Source organism: Conger conger, chromosome 13, assembly GCF_963514075.1.
Source record: "Conger conger chromosome 13, fConCon1.1, whole genome shotgun sequence".
Taxonomy (NCBI): Eukaryota; Metazoa; Chordata; class Actinopteri; order Anguilliformes; family Congridae; genus Conger; species Conger conger.
Genome location: NC_083772.1, coordinates 27246067 through 27262983, shown reverse-complemented (window position 1 = coordinate 27262983; position 16917 = coordinate 27246067). Strand labels below are relative to the sequence as shown.

At 43.5% G+C, this 16917-nt stretch overlaps 1 protein-coding gene across 2 annotated transcripts; it reads left to right on the top strand.

The window, feature by feature from the left end:
* The first annotated feature begins 957 nt into the window (after positions 1-957).
* On the top strand, positions 958-16317 carry gmps (guanine monophosphate synthase). 2 transcript variants are annotated; one of them, XM_061217906.1, is made up of 17 exons: positions 958-975; positions 1303-1576; positions 4251-4429; positions 4618-4732; positions 5173-5270; positions 5749-5852; positions 6242-6435; positions 7154-7319; positions 7641-7792; positions 8395-8568; positions 9745-9850; positions 10679-10794; positions 11352-11477; positions 12569-12684; positions 12857-12987; positions 14157-14329; positions 14461-16317. In XM_061217906.1, the coding sequence occupies exons 2-17, from the start codon at positions 1550-1552 to the stop codon at positions 14560-14562; spliced, it is 2079 nt and encodes a 692-aa protein (XP_061073890.1). In that variant the 5' UTR covers positions 958-975; positions 1303-1549; the 3' UTR covers positions 14563-16317. The 2 variants fall into 2 exon arrangements, with proteins under 2 accessions (XP_061073890.1, XP_061073889.1); XM_061217905.1 differs by lacking the exon at positions 958-975 and having other exon boundaries at positions 1219-1576.
* Positions 16318-16917: the final 600 nt, after the last annotated feature.

Below are 16917 nucleotides of genomic sequence, written 5' to 3'. Positions count from 1 at the left end.
CATATTATATTTCTTGCAGATTGCTGCATTTCTGAGGGACAATGCATCATAAGTAGCCTCCAACCAGTTTTGTCATGTTTCCCATTACAAAAACAAAATTGTAAAAGATAATTTTGATTGTACATCAGAAAACAACATTTTGCATCCCCTATAATTGGTTTGGCCTTCAGTTGTATCCAGGGTGACCAATAGATCCTTTATCTTGATACTGTTCCATTTGTCCCAAACAAGGAGGTTGATTGTGGAGATCTTTTTCCTTGTGGCTGTGTTAATAGCATAATGCATCCATCACGTGAGGACCTGGCTTCAGTTTTGTGTTAATCGTGGACAGTATGTTCTGCAGTAAGATTGGATAAAAGCCACGCGGACCCATTTAGACACATGCGGCATGTGACAAAGCACGGTGCTGGAGCTCATGTGACACAGGTTATAGCAGCTGTATAGCAGCAGACATAGGGAATCACTCCTTGCGAATTTCTCATCAAAGCGATTCTACAAAATCTACAGCCATGTAGACAGCAATCTCATCTGGTCAAGAAAAACAAGTGATGTGAATCATCCTCAGGCCAGTCTGTAAATGCAATCTTGTTTTTGGTGTATATTAGGAACTACCTCTCTTATCGCATGAGTGGTAAGCTGTTTTCCTGTATTATATCTGATTAACAAGATGATCCGGTGACAGCAACACATTCAATCACTCTGTAGCAATAAATGCCAATTAATAAAATTAATGTGTTTAGCCAGTTAGGTGACATTTTCAGAAAAACTTGTTTGATTGATTGATTGATTGATTGATTTTATTCAATGTATAGTTCCAAGAATACATGGAACAGAGGACATGCATCTCAAACTTCATCAAGGATAAAAACACAATAAAGTCACAGACTTGTTTCCATTGTGGTCCTTGGTCGAGGACAGACAAACAAAACAACAAGGAACAGGCACGACAACAAGGAACAAGGAATTTTGAAAATGGTCAGTGTCCTTGTATATATTTTGGAAATAATTATGTTTCTGTTACAATTGAACCAACATGCATAAGTCCAGTGTCCCAACTTGGGGGGGACACAAATGCTGACGAAAATAGGAGAGCTCAAGAGTTCAGTCCCTTCAGTTTCCTAATTTCTCATCACCGTAGTGGCCTGATGTCAGTGCCTTGGCAGATGACTAATCACCTTATAAATAGGATGACTGGTCAACTGACCATGGGAGTTGATGTTTTAAATTTAGCTAATTCAGATGAGATGTTTCTTCTCTTCGTTCTCCCCAACCCCCCTTTTTTCTTTTTTCCTTTTTCCACAGTCCACGTCAAACTCCTCCCGTGTAGCAAAAATTGTTTTGCAGACAAACTCCTAAACACAGAAACTCGGGTCGGAGGAGTGACAGCGGGCGCTGCAGGCAATAGGAGAGCTGTCTGAAGCACCATTGTGGGAAAAACTGAAGCACGCTCACATTTGTAGCAGCAGTCGGCGCGCCAAACCCCGTGTTCAGCTCGTTCTCCGTGAAACACAGGAAGAGCAATAGAGTCTCCATTACACTCCAGTCATCCATGGCTTTGTGCAACGGGGATACCAAGGTCAGTACGTTGGCCTACGATTTGGAAGGCATTGTTCACTGCTGATCCTGGTATTAGCTAGCAAATATTAAGCACATTCTGTGTATCCCTTAATGTGCTGGCAGTCCCCCAGTGGTAGTACAAGCGCCTCTCTTTACCGGGCTTGATCGCTAGGAGAGCCCCCGGATACGGCCTGCGTACGTCCAGCAAACTTGCAGCATGTTTATCGGATTGCTTTTCGTTCGTGTAACCACTTTTCTAAGGCCGACAATTTTTATAAAATTGCCTAGCTTAACAGACGTGAACATTCAAAACTTGACCTGTTGTCTTAAGTAGCTAGCTTAGGGTGTAGTTTCGATCTCACTGTGTGTAGCTGTTGTCATCTACTAGCGTTAACTAGTCTGACTCGTAGCAACGATAGCCAGTCATACCGCGTGCTTTGAGCTAGCGAGCGAGTCCGCCAAGGCAGCTGTGTCTGAAGTCCAGTTTTGCCAAGCATTCACAATGAGAAAATGTGCAGACCGGTGACTTTTTTCCCCATCGTCAGATTGCATTGAACTTAGTCTACCAGGTGGCTAGTGATCTTGCAAGCAGCAACACAACCATCTCTATGTCGCAGCATGCTATTTATTCAACCCGGACAAACTGTATATAATCCTTCTGATGGCTAGCTAACTGGCTAGCCAACACGAATAATAATTTTAAATAGGCCACTAACTTAGCTAGTTGTAGCACTCGTGTCGACAGGTGCGCGAATTAATTATTGTATTCACGATTTCCTCCCGTGTGTGACAATTCAGTAACATCCTTCTTAACAACTCGACAGCTAAAGAAACCTGAATATGTAATCAATTTGTATGTTTTCTGGCTTATATTGCTAGATAGTTTGTGCTTCGGGACGTAAGCAAATAATGCATCTTGTTTTTCAGTGACGGAAGTGATAGTCTGACTAACCACGTGGGAAGGAGATTCTGCTGCACAATCTGTCCTCATACCTTGCTAGTTTGTCATATAAAGTGATGTTATGAAATACTAGGGTATTGTTACTTGAAAACTCTTTGACGGGCACATATTGTGGCCGTGTACTAACATTTTATGGTAAAACTCCTGGAAATACGTGATGTAGGAAGGTAGAAACTACCTGCGTGGCTATTCTTATTTTATGTCATTGTTATTTTTATAGCTGTATTGATTAGTGTGAACAAAGTTAACTAGCTCATCATAGTGATCTAATAGATTAACTAGGGGATGCGGGAATGCATTTCATAATCTGTGCTGTACTTAAATGCTCATATACGCATTGTAGCTGAAGTGTAGGCTACATTGTAGAGAGCTGCTTGTTGATAACGAGTATTTTTGTTGATAATGTATTTTTGTAAGCGGGCTTTACAGTACCGTCAGAATCGGAGCATGTGCCTAAAACTGGACCTCAATAACGTGCTGCTAACTACTTTCCCAAATATGCCAATTTTGTACGTTTCAGCCTTGACAGTGGCATACATCTGTTCATTACAACCGAAAGCCACTGCACCACCTAGTACTACTGACCAGTTCTAGCTGTAGAATAGGCTAAATAGATTTTATTGTATGCTAAATTTACGAATCTATGTTGTGCCCAGTACCCAGAAAAGAGGCTGTCATTTTAAGAACATATTCTGCACATACTGAGAATGACTGACTGTTATGTGTGAAAAATAAATTATTTAAGGATACCACAAAGTGTGAGTTGTACACAAAAAGGGAGCGCTTACCTGTTTACTACCATACAACATTGCGGGCTCATTGTGCTATTTTCACACACACGAGTCTCTAGAGTTTGAAAAGAATGGTGCAAAAAAAAAAAAAAAAATTCCAATGAACAGCAGTTCTGCAGACAGAAACGCATTGTTAATGAGACGTCAGAGGAGAATGGCCAAACTGGTCAAAGCTGACAGGAAAGTGACTCATGCTGATAATCAGCCAATCATGTGGCAGCTGTGCAATGCATAAAATCATACAGATATGGGTCAGGAGAGTCAGTTGATGTTCACACCATAACATTGGTGAAAAAAATGTGATCTCTGTGATTTTGACCGAGGCAGGCTTGTTGGTGCCAGACAGGCTGGTTTGAGTATTGCTGTAACTGCTGATCTCTTGGGATTTTCACACACAACCTCTCTCTGGAGTCAAGAGCTAACGTTAGCTAGCTAGCTAGTTTGCTTTCATAAGTATATTATAGCTAGTTGTCCTTTTATCTTAACTTAGCTAGCTAGCTAGAAAAAAATTATAATTGGATAAGTCAGCGTCCTTCCCTTCGCTATCGATAGTTGATATGCTAAGTTAGATAGCTTGTGAAAATTCACTCTCAAGATGAGCGCGTATCATGAAGGTAGCTATGGCAACAAACGACAATGTGTGGAAAGTGGGAGCATAGTCTGTCAGTCATAGCTAGGTGAACAGTTTAGGTGAACTTTTATAGTGGGAGATTTTAGGCTTAGAGTAATATGTTTTAAAATACATTTAAGTGACTGAATAAAAAAAATAAAAAAATGCACATTTGTTTTGTTATTACCTAAAGATAACTGGCAAGTGTCACATTCAACCACCATGTTACTCCTTTAAGAAGTATTGTATTGGACAATGGAAACGACATAGGTAGATTTCATTTGCAGGCTTTTGTTAGCTTCCGTTTTTCATTTTAACATTTGCATTGCAGCTGGATATTGGTGGAGAAACAAAGGATGGCTCTTGCCACTATGAAGGAGCTGTGGTGATCCTGGATGCCGGGGCACAATATGGAAAAGTGATTGATCGGCGTGTGAGAGAGCTGTGTGTGCGGTCAGAGATCTTACCACTGGAGACGCCGGCTTTCGCCATCAGAGAACAGGGTTTCAGGTACAAATGACTGTTTAACTTGGAGTTCTCTCTGTGGATGGTCTTTAGGTCTGTGCTGACTTTCTACGGTCAACCTGAGAAGATGTAAGTTTCGTTAAGTGTTTGTAATAACTGTGAGGTAGGGGTGTGAACGGTTACATTACTAAATAGGCAAGTTGAATAATTACATGTAACCGCTTGTTCTGCAGGGCTATAATCATTTCTGGAGGGCCAAACTCTGTCTACGCAGAGGATGCACCCTGGTTTGACCCTGCAATTTTCACTATTGGGAAACCGGTGCTGGGGATCTGCTATGGCATGCAGGTGAGAGGGGGAGACCTGGCATCCTGTTCCCTGTTTGTGCTTGTGTTTCTGTGTGCAGCTCAGCCATGCAGCTGCCTTTATCCAGTATGTTGTAAACTCTCACTGTTCTCACTTGAATCACAGAGACAGGCCGCTCATGCACATGCTGGCCCATTTCTTGCAGTTGCTAGGTGGCTCTGAACATTCACTTTCTGCCCAGTTTCTGGTCCGGAGTGCGTCCTTTGCTTCGACATTATCGCGCAATGAGAGAATGATTCCTTTTTCAGAAAAATGTGCCACTGCTGCAGAGACCGTCCAGCACGTCCATGATTAGTGTGTGTGTGTGTGTGTGTGTGTGTGTGTGTAACTGAAATTTGGTGACTGATACGAACTGATATCTGGTCCTGGGGCACAGTTCTTTGCCCTGCTCAGCGTGTCATCGCCTGCTTTTCCTCCCGTAGATGATGAATAAAGTTTTCGGAGGCACTGTCCACAGGAAGAGCATGCGGGAGGATGGGGTGTTCAGCATCGGGTTGGATAATTCCTGTTCTCTATTCAGGTGGGTTGGATAAAGATAAGGAGGCAAAAATCCTTATTTTAATAGGAGTGATATCATGCCAAGTATACCAGAGCCTGCCTCTGTTAGTGTGAACTTGGACAATGAAGTAGTTTTGGGCAAGGAGGAGGGCAAGGGGGGGGGGGGGTTTAATGACTGTCAAATGTTTTTGTTTTTCGACCCCATACCTTGCATAGCTCTACACTCATGCACTGTGTTAGCACACTAAATCCTATTGTATGTCTAAATGAATGAAAACAATTTCTTAGACGACCCTTACTTACAATGGCCTTATATAGCCTGCATCACTGCGACAAACACTTCTAAATAAATAATTTCTTATGACAGTGTTGGGGCACTTGGCTGATTCAAGATCAGTCTTGCTCAAAATTGTTTAGTGGTTTGCTATGCAGACCTGTTTCAGGGTGATAGATTGTGGTCTGGGTGCTTTACTGACTTTCTGTTGGTTTGTCTTCCACAGGGGTCTGCAGAAAGAGGAGCTGGTACTTCTGACGCATGGTGACAGTGTTGACAAAGTGGCTGAAGGGTTCAAGGTGGTGGCCCAATCGGGAAACATTATTGCAGGTATGGAGGTGTATGTTGCAATCCCCATGACAACCTGGAATCAAATCTGTGGAATCCAATACTGAGCAGAAACCCAAATAACATGGTTTATCATACCTGGGTGAATTCAGAGATGGGAAGTTATACTGTTACTGATGGAAGGTCAGGGATATGCACAAATTTGTAAAAAGAAATGCAGAAACTATAAGCCAACCAATGGAGTTTAAATGAAGTCTAATTATCGCACATATTTATGAATATTGAAAATATCTGAGTAATGAATATGCTTTTTGTTTCCTCAGAAGGCCAGGAAATGTGCTATTGTATAAGTCTTACAAACAGCTATATCAGTTTAATGGAAAAGCTGGAATAATACTCCTGTAGTTCCTCACTCTCAATAATCCCTGCAGGCATTGCCAACGAACAGAAGAAACTGTATGGGACTCAGTTCCACCCTGAGGTTGACCTGACGGTACGAGGCATGGAGATGCTGCGCAACTTCCTGTTTGAGATTGCCGGCTGCACCAGCAACTTCACAGTACAGAACCGGCAGGAGTCCTGCATCCGTGAGATCCAGGAACGAGCAGACAAGTCCAAAGTGCTGGTGAGTTTCTCTGAACCTGGCAGCCCAAATGCATTGAACTGCCTCTTCTGTTGCCCCTCTGTACAGCACCACAGAGGAAGATTGGCATGGTCTTGGAGCGGCCTGGTGTTCTGTCAGGAATTGTCAAGTCCCCATACCATAGAATCCTGTGTATCTCTATACATCTTAGAAGCAAATGTTCACTATTGGCAGATGGTCGTTGAATCCATAATTGTTTAAGGTCAGGTTTAGTAGATCCTCTCTGAATTTTAATTTCTCTGTGATTTTATATTTCAGGTTAAACCAGAGGCCAAGGTTGTTGCATGGCTGTCTGAGTGTTTTATATTCAGTTATTGCTGATTGCATCACTGGGGAGCTGGGTGTGGATTGAGGTTGAGCAATTAAAGCATCAATTAAACTCCTGGCTTCCCCGTAGAGGGGTGATCCTTCCCCTTGCTCTTCACAGCTCTGAGAAAGTGGGTTTATTCTCTCTCTTGGGAGACAAAGGGATAAATTAGAGGAATTAATTAGATTTTACTTCTGGTAACACATCTAATGCTCCCTCCATCCCTGTGCCACAGGCTCAGAATATATACCCAGCATGCCTTGCTCCTCATCCATTTACTTGTAAGAATCCAGGCAGGTTTTCAGTTTATTTTGTTGGTTGGTTCTTGACCATGTCCATGTCCATGAGAAATGAACTGACAGCATATATGTGGCCCAAACGTGCTCTCCCCAGGTTCTGCTGAGCGGTGGTGTTGATTCTACAGTGTGCACGGCACTGCTCAACAAAGCGCTCAACCAGGAGCAGGTCATTGCTGTCCACATCGACAACGGCTTCATGAGAAAGAGGGAAAGCCAGAGCGTGGAGGAGGCTCTGACCAAGCTAGGCATCAAAGTCAAAGGTAATCCATGTCTGTTCACATCTGCAACCATTCATACAGACATGTGCTGTATGAGTGTTCCTGTTTTTACTGCAGTTACAGTTATACAAGGCTACTTACAAAGGGCCGATAAATTGTCTTCGCATTCCATGTATTAACAAGTAACAGCCTCTATTGTCCACATAATTAATGCTAAAGTGTTTTTGGGGGAAAATCTGTAATTTACAATGTTCATTTAATGTGTTGTCATCATTTAGTCATTATCAGTGGAAATGATTTAGAGATTGCAGGGGTCTTAATTTAGCATCCCCATTTGCTTCCTCCATTTCCTCTCCGTCTTAGTGGTTAACGCGGCCCACACCTTCTACAACGGGACAACGACTCTGCCCATCTCGGAAGAGGACAGAACCCCCAGGAAGCGCATCAGTAAAACTCTGAACATGACCACCAACCCTGAGGAGAAGAGGAAAATCATTGGAGACACCTTTGTCAAGGTTTGTACCTCCTGAATGACGTTAATAAAGACGCACATCTTCTTTCACAGTCTTTCACAGGACCATATTTTGCATGTACTTTCCTCTCAGATTACCCTTACCTCACGATTTGCACCAGTACCCCATTGGGTAATCCTGCTGTGAAGTTCCTCCAGAGTATTTTAAATGACCAGAAACACTGGCAAATTACAATTGAGAATGCTATCGACGGCACCATCTTCCTCAGGTATGCGCCTGTCATGCCAATTACTTTACAGTTACAGTCCACTACAGTTTGTTATGGTGAGTTGAGTTGATTCCCAAACACGAATGTCCAGTCCTGGGTTGCATTGTGTAAAAATGGTAGGAATCATTGGTACATATCCATGCCCTGTCTGCTGGCCCTCAACATCTGGAAAGATTGAATTCCACAAAAGGATGTTATGAGTTTCAAACCAGTTTTCTCAAAATATGAGTGAATCTATGATGGGTTAAAATTAATACGTGGTCATGCACGACGCCGTTGATGTTTGTGAGGTGGATAGATAGATTTATAAATCGATGATGACCACAGAACATGATTTAATGAAATACGTTGGTTGTTGGTTGGTTGATCCCTACAGGTGGCAAATGAGGTAATTGGGGAGATGAACCTGAAGCCTGAAGAGGTGTTCCTGGCCCAAGGCACGTTGAGGCCGGACCTGATTGAGAGCGCTTCAGTCATCGCCAGTGGCAAGGCTGAGGTCATCAAGACGCACCACAACGACACCGAGCTTATTCGCAAGCTTCGAGACCAGGTATGCTGCCGACGCTTTTCCTCATGCAAGCAGCCCAAGCTGTGTCAAATAAAATAGATGTCAGTATAGGCAGTAGTCCGTTATCTGTGAAATGTTCATTGCTGTATCGGGTTCCATAGATACAGTGGTTTTGTGTTTCATTTGGCACTCCCCACTCGTGAGATCTGCCGGGCAGCGGCAAATTTGCATATATTTCTTGGGTTTTTCCACAGTAACTACTTGTCAGGTGGCATATGTGAGCACTCTAATCCACAACATTCTGAAATACTTTCAGGTTCTGACAGGGTGCCCTTTTTCATAACGAGGTGCCTGCTGAAAAGTCTGTTTCCAGAAGTAAATACAGTACCAACATACTCAACAGAGGGAAACAGACATTTGAATCATGGTTATATTTAGTTTCTATTTATACACAACTCAAATAAAGTTTTAAACATGGATTTCTTCATAAGGCGTGCAATTTCTCTCTCTTTTTCAAAATGCGAAACAACTAATTTAAACTTGCAGCGCTTTATTCCCCCCCACTTATTATAAATGCATTAGCCACAATAACTTCTAATGTAACATTGTATAATGTCATATGTGCTTAGTGTGGACAAATACTGTTCAAGTAGTTTATTTAAGTCCATCATGTGCCAACAAGGGTGGTCTCACTACAACTGTGGAGTAGAGTGCTCACATTTGCCAACCTGGTGGTGGTTGTGTGAAAAAAAAACCCTGAACCACTATGGATTATGGCCAATCTTGCTACAAATGACTGCTACGCCTGTTACTGCCTGCAATGCACGCGGCTGCCCCCTACGGTCAGAAGTATTTTTTCCTGGCCGGTGGCACAGGAACAAAACGCCAAATGAAGCACAAAACCACTGTAATGGTTGGTGCTTTGCAATTACCAAACTATTGGTGTACAGTATCAGAATTGTGGTATCTTAAGAGCATAAAAGATGGATATTCTTAAAATGTTTGCATGAAATGTTTATATTTCTTTTCTCTTTTTCCATGAATACATTTGCTTTGGTGATATTCTGCAGAACTCCCCCCGGCGCATGATACTGATGTCTACCTCCTTGCCACACTTATTTGAGTACAGTCTCTCCTGAGACTGATGATAAATAGCGGAGAGAAAGGAGCCTGTGTGAATTCTGAGTTCTGCCTCATACTCCTCTTGTGGCCCTCCAGGGAAAAGTAATCGAGCCGCTCAAAGACTTCCACAAGGATGAGGTGCGAGCGCTGGGGCGGGAGCTGGGGCTCCCTGAGGACATCGTCTCTCGACACCCCTTCCCTGGTGAGGCTGCTCCTCACTACATCAGCATTACCTCCTGCTTGGAGGTTGCCTTGACCATGGCCACCTGCATTGCTCACATTTTTATTTAGTTTTTATAACCAGGCCAGCCGTTTTTTTACACTCACTGAGCATTTTATTAGGAACACCGTATTCATGCGATTATATAATAAGCGAATTGTGTGGCAGCAGTGGAATGCAAAAAATCATGCAGATATGGATCAGGAGTTTCATATAATGTCCACGTCAACCATCAGAATGGGGACAAAATGTGATCGCAGTGATTTTGACTGGCATGATTATTAGTGCCAGATGGGCTGGTTTGATAATTTCTGTAACTGCTGATCTCCTGGATCTTCACGCACAGCAGTCTAGAGTTTACTCAATGGTGCAACAAAAAAAAAAACATCCAATGAGAGGAAGTTCTGCGGACGGAAACGCCTTCTTGATGAGAGAGGTCAACAGAGAATGGCCAGACTGGTCCGAGCTGACCGAAAGGCTATGATAACTCAGATAACCGCTCTGCATCTCAGAATGCACAACACATTGAACCTTGAGGTGGATGGGATGCAACAGCAGAAGACCACTTCAGCTTCCACTTCTCTCAGCCAAAAACAGAATGCCGAAGCTGCAGTGGGCACAGGCTAACCAAAACTAGACAGGTGAAGACTGGGAAAACGTAGCCTGGTCTGATGAAACTGGTGAAGCATACAGATGGTAGGTCAGAATTTGGCTTCAGCAGCATGAATCCATGGACCCAACCTGCCTTGTGTCAACAGTCCAGGCTGGAGACGGTGGTGTTCTTGTGGATAACCCTCCTGTCTCCTGCAGGTCCTGGTCTGGCCATCAGAGTGATCTGTGCAGATGAGCCCTACGTCTGCAAAGACTTTGCAGAGACTAACAACATCTTGAAAATCGTTGCAGACTTTTCAGCTAGTGTGAAAAAGGTGAGCAGCAGAACTGGCGTTCGCTCAGTTGTAGAGCCGAGGAAGAGGGAGGGGAAAAAAAGAGATGGAACTAATATCAGAATCCTTCCTACACACCTGCAGTCGAGGGAGTGCACTAGAATGCAGCAAAGATACCATAATCAGAGGCCTGGAAGCAAAATTATGCAGGATGCAGTTATATTGGCAACACCGTAAACTATGCATTTCATAACTGTCCCTATTCTTGCTGACAATGTATTAACGCTATTGGACCATTGAGTTTTTGCATAAATTAAGTATTTCGGAGATAGAAACTAATGGTCTAAAACCGTGGTAACCGACCCTGTTCCTGGAGATTACTGTCCTGTAGGTTTTCACTCCAATCCTGACAAAGCTCACTTCATTCAACATCTAGGAATCTTGCTAATTAGTAGAGTCAGGCGTGTCAGGTTAGGGTTGCAATGAAAACCGACAGGATTGTGGCTCTCCAGGAACAGGGTTGGTGACCACTGGTCTAAAAGCTTCTGACCCATGTCCTGCTTGTGGAAAGCGTCTAATGTATTTGTCCTTCCATTCAGCCGCACACTCTGCTGCAGAGGGTAAAGTCCTGCATCTCGGATGAGGAAGAGGAGAAGCTAATGCAGATTACCAGCCTTCATTCACTCAATGCCTTCCTCCTGCCAATCAAAACCGTTGGTGTCCAGGTACGAGGCCCCTGTCCTGCCTGCTACCTGACAGAAGCAGCTGTCATTGGCAGAGCTCATGATCTTATCATGATGTAATGGTGTGGTGGTCACGTGAGCACACTGCTCTTCACTTGAGCACAGGTTTGTGCCATGTTATCCAGGTCGTGCCTGTGAAGGCATGGTCAATCCCTTTTTGGTAGTTTTTTGGTGCAGGGGCGTTGTGAAGGTCTTGCTACACTCATGCTATCGGGCATTTACTGTTACAATCAAACCTTTGACCACAGTGGTTATCTGGAGCTCGAGCTCAAGCCAATGAGCGATGTATAAACAAGATGTGGAGAGGAAGATTTCAGGACTGGGACCGTGTGAGCGTTTGCAAATGAGCGGTGCCTGGTGAGACTACGGATGTGGTGGGAGGGTGGAGCTCTGTTCAGGCAAAATGCTGTTTGTGTTTGTGGATACCATGGAGTTAAAAAGAGAAGCACTGAGAGTAGACTCCAAAAAACGACTGGGTGTTCCACTCACTTCCTGCTAAACGCCGCAGGCCTCTATATTTACCCCAGACACGGAGGTGGGAGACATGGGGGTTGGGATTTGGGTGGGCGGGGGTGTCGAGAGAGGGTAAGTTAGTTCTGTGAAAAACAAAAACAGATTGTTCTACCCACTGAGTATCTTTTCAGACCCAGCAGTGTGTTGGGATGTTTTTGTTTTCTTTCTATGAAGCTGTAAACTCAGTGGATACTTTCTTAAAATCGTGCCCAGTGTCCCAGTTCTGCTTTGATGAGACCGCGTCTGGAAACATGGACAACGTGCCAGGGAAACTTTCACGTTAACCAAAACACAGTCAAAACAGATCAGAGGTTACTTAGAGGGTTGTGGTGAAGTTAAGTCTGAACGTATCTTTGGGTTTAGACTTTAATTGCTTGTTGATCTTGGAGCAACCAAGGGTAAAAACAATTTAGAGCTGTGGTTTTGATTTTTAGTTTTTTTTTAAACGTTTTTTTAAATATTTAACCAGCTTTTAGCATTTCCCGTAAACCCTTAGTCTTTCCTCTCTCCCTCATTCATTCCCCTCTCCCTCACTCTTTCCCTTCTCCGTCTGCCTGCAGGGCGACTGCCGCTCGTACAGTTACGTGTGCGGCTTGTCCAGTAAGGAGGCCCCTCACTGGGAGTCTCTGCTCTTCCTGGCCCGACTCATCCCCCGCATGTGCCACAGCATCAACAGGTACTGTGGAGAAATGGCACGCGCAGCGTTTGCAAGTTGCACATTTTCCCTCCTCTCTTTGTTCCATCTCTCGCCCTCGCTGTGCTCCCTCAATCTTCGCATTTTCTTGTGTGGAAACCATGCTGCCAGGTTTTCTTAGCCGGTGCGTTTTGTCACTTGTCCCCCTCTCTAGAGTGGTGTATGTGTTCGGATCCCCGGTGAAGGAGCCTCCCACAGACATCACACCCACCTTCCTGACCACCGGCGTGTTGAGCACGCTCAGACAGGCTGACTTTGTGGCACATTCCATCCTGCGGGAGTCTGGTAAGGGCAGAGGGATTGTTTCTCCATCTGTTATTCTGCCTACTGCTAAATAATAATAAAGTGACACATTTTATTTGCAGGTCACATTTCGCCTTCATTCAACATTTGTCACCTAAAGTGCTTAACAGTGCTTAACAAGATAAAATTGTCAAACCGATTCAGTTTAACCACTTCAAGCCCCATAGTGGCCATTATGCCAGCGGCGTGAGACACAGACAGAGTTCGACTCCTGTGACTAAACTATGAGCGAAAGTAAAATAAAGTCTGTTCTGCTTTCATTAGTAAGCGAAAACGCAACAACTAAATTAAGTCCCACCATTGTCACAGTTTGGCCAGTTAACAAGCACTCCTGGCCTGGTCTCATCTGCAACTAAGATGACACATTGGACAATAGCGTCTATCTGAGAGCATGAACTCAAAGATTCATACGAACATTTCACCAGCAAGAATTCATTTTCAGTCATAGCAATACGATAAAGCCCTAAGGTGTAAAAATAGCCCTATTCCAATATGATGTGAGAAATGCTGCTTGCTGAATAGCGACACAAACAAGATAAATCTTTCCAACGGTGCAGGAATGCCTAATTCCAAACTTAGAACAGCCACTGCGAGCTGAGTGTAAACCATTTGAGTGGTTGCTGCACACCGTTGAAGCATAACATTATGCTGTCACACACAGGCCCTCAAGTCGTAATTGTTTTTTTTCCCCGGCTTTTGGAAATTTTTACTATTGCTATTGCTGACTCATCTGCATGCCGAAAAATAAATTATCTTCATGCTGAGTGAGTCAGAAGATGAAGTATGAAGTTTAGCATACAAAGCATATAAATTATAGCATAGTCTAGCATATATATTATTTTATGTTTTGTCATATTTTTGATATTGTTATATTTGCACTGGCCATAATAGACAACTTTTAGCCTTTGCTAATAATGCTAGGTATGTTTTTATTGGGGGGGGGCTAAGTAGCTGTTAGTATCCTGTAGGAGCACTGTAACATACCCAGAGCTCTGCTAGTGAGTGTCCTAGTATTATTTTTTTAAATTCATGCCACTTGTAATGAAATTGAGTGTTGAAATCCCCTTGCAACAAAGTATTACATTATAGTGAGCGTGGTAGCGAAAGATGTTTAGGTATGTGTTGGTAAATTCCTTGTTCTCTCTCTCTAGGCTACTCCGGAAAGATCAGTCAGATGCCGGTCATCCTCACCCCCCTGCATTTTGACCGTGACCCCCTGCAGAAGCAGCCCTCGTGCCGACGGTCAGTGGTCATCCGGACCTTCATCACCAGCGACTTCATGACCGGCATTCCTGCCACACCTGGCGACCACATCCCTGAGGAGGTATGTCCGTTAAACCCCCGACACCCTACCCCACACCACAGCACGAGGAGGGGCGGAATCGTGAAGGACAGAAAGTCTTACTTTCCTCTGCCGTTTTCTTATCCTTTCTTTGTCACTCCCGTTGCCCAAAGGTGGTGCTGAAGATGGTGAACGAAATCAAGAAGATCCCAGGAATCTCACGGGTGATGTTCGACCTAACATCCAAGCCCCCAGGGACCACAGAATGGGAGTAGAGCCACCCCGCCTCTGACCCCTCTTCCTCTAACCCCTTTACCCTCCTCCCCACCACATCTCACCCGCCCCCACCCCTCCCTTCCCCCTCAGATACGAACATTCCCCATTTCTGCAGGCAGTACTGTGACCAGCGCACACCTGGAGCCGCTACCTTGCACCGCCTAATTTTTGGGGGTGGTTATAGATCCTTTCTTTTTCTGTTGGTGACCATGTGTTGTTTTAATGTTCTGCTAATGCTGCATCCTCTTGGAGGTCATATGTGAAAGCACATTGTGGGCTAACCACATGGTGTACTTCCAGTCACGACATGAAACAAACCACAGAAAGAGAAAAAACTCACAAGAAATGGGTTCAGAGTCATTGTTCTCTTTGCCTATTATGCATTGCCTCTATATTTTTACTTGGTTCAATGTAATCATGAAGTCTCTGGTTTTCTTTGCTCCAGGACCTTTACATATAACCTAAGTAAATGTATAGAGCCCATGCACTCTTAAGTACTTTAGCAGAAGTACAGTAATTCAGCATAGTGAAGATGTGACCAATTCATGCTCTCAAAACCTTTTGCCAAATTCCGTTAAAGTGGCACATTATTTCTGGGGAGCATAAAATTCCTCCAGGTTACTGAACTGTTCCCAGAAGGCACTAGTGGAGTTTGTAAGCTGTTAAGTGCAGTAAACACAAACTGTCAGTTTTACGAAGATGAGCTACTGCAAGGAACACCCCCCCCCCCCCAATACAAAAATGGGGTGTGTGGCAAAGTATGTGCCTGTTTTTCATGACACAATGGAGACTCAGATCCGATGGGAGTATATACTGTACTGTTTTTCCTTTCTGCAATAAGTGCTTTTGTACGAAAAAGATAACGAAACAATGGCGAGACAGTGGGGAATAACTGACCCATTTGTATCCACTTTGAACACTTCATTATCACAACCACCATGCAGGCAGTTTTGGTGTTGTGTAAGGTTAACTTTTGCACATTAATTTCATTTTGTTTAATCCATGGCCTTGGTGCTTTTCTGCTTTATAGAGTAATAGTATTTCCAGGTTAAAGGAGGTTTCTTCCTGGTAAGTGTGAGGGGTCAATTCTGGCTGTTGGTGTTTGAGTCTGGTGTCCCTGGGGCCTGTTGTGCAGGATAGAATCAAAGGAGGATTCTCTGGCTCCTGGCCAGTGGGTCAGGTCCTCCTCACAAAGCATTTATACTTCAATCGGTGAGTGCGAGGATGACGATTAGATGCATTTATTGTCCCACATGAGCTTAGCCAGGCATTCACACCCAGTTACTTTCACTTTGGCCTCATGAACGAAACCTCTGATTTAGATCAATTTTATACAGTGGTAATAAAAAGCTTATATTTAGGTATTTATTGTCTTCGTACGTATCATTGCAAACTGTGTTTGTTCGTCACAAACTGAACAATGCAAGATGGACTTGTTCCGTGTCTTAACTGCAAAACTTGTTCTTAATGTTCTCCCTCCGTGTATGTCGCCTTTTTACGTGTACATTTTACTTACGTCTCCAAGGAAATGCGGACTTGTAATGGACATTTGATTGGGGGGTTGGGTTTAATTGCAATATGAAATACATTTTTAAGTTTAATTTATGCAATTATATGTCTGAGAGATTCTTTGTTTAAAACAGTGCTTTTTCCCTTAGTAATGTGCCTCAAACCAAGCTACTGCATGCAGTTTCAACATTGAAATTTGTACAATGAAAACCGAGCTTTAATAAAGAAGTCCATGTTGAAAGTAATTTGTTTCTTCCATCTTACTTTTCCTGTTTTACGTTTTCATTGTCCAGTTTAAGAATATAGAATATGAAATTGTGTTAATTTGTCAAAATGTGAAGGGCAATTCTCTAAGGGAGACATTGGCACGTTAATGATGGCAAACAAAAGTGCAAGAATTCCAAGCGTCATCATGCTGAACCTGATTCGTGAGGCAATTGATTTTACTAATTCTTGTCAGGAGAGGGAGCCCTGTCATGCTTTTTACGCGTGCCTCGTGAGGGTCACAGGCAACTGAAATAAGTCATTACTCGTGCCTGTCTTTCAGAAAGGTCGCTCTGTTTGCTTACAACCACGGCGATGTCGTTGCTAAGGCAATTATACAATCAAGTTTACCAGTTAGAGAAAAGTAAATACATGGCGTAGGACGGCATACTTTGAGCAGACTATGGGTCACGAAGCTGAATACAAAACATTTCGAAAATCGTGTTTTCTCCTATTCTTATGTTCGGTCCATGTGGTTGCGTTCGCAATACGCGATTTAAGGTAGCCTTTTGAAACCGGGGGGTTCTTTGTAGACGTCTCCTAAATGTTAAAGCAGTCTAGGGTACTGCTTTAATGTAAAT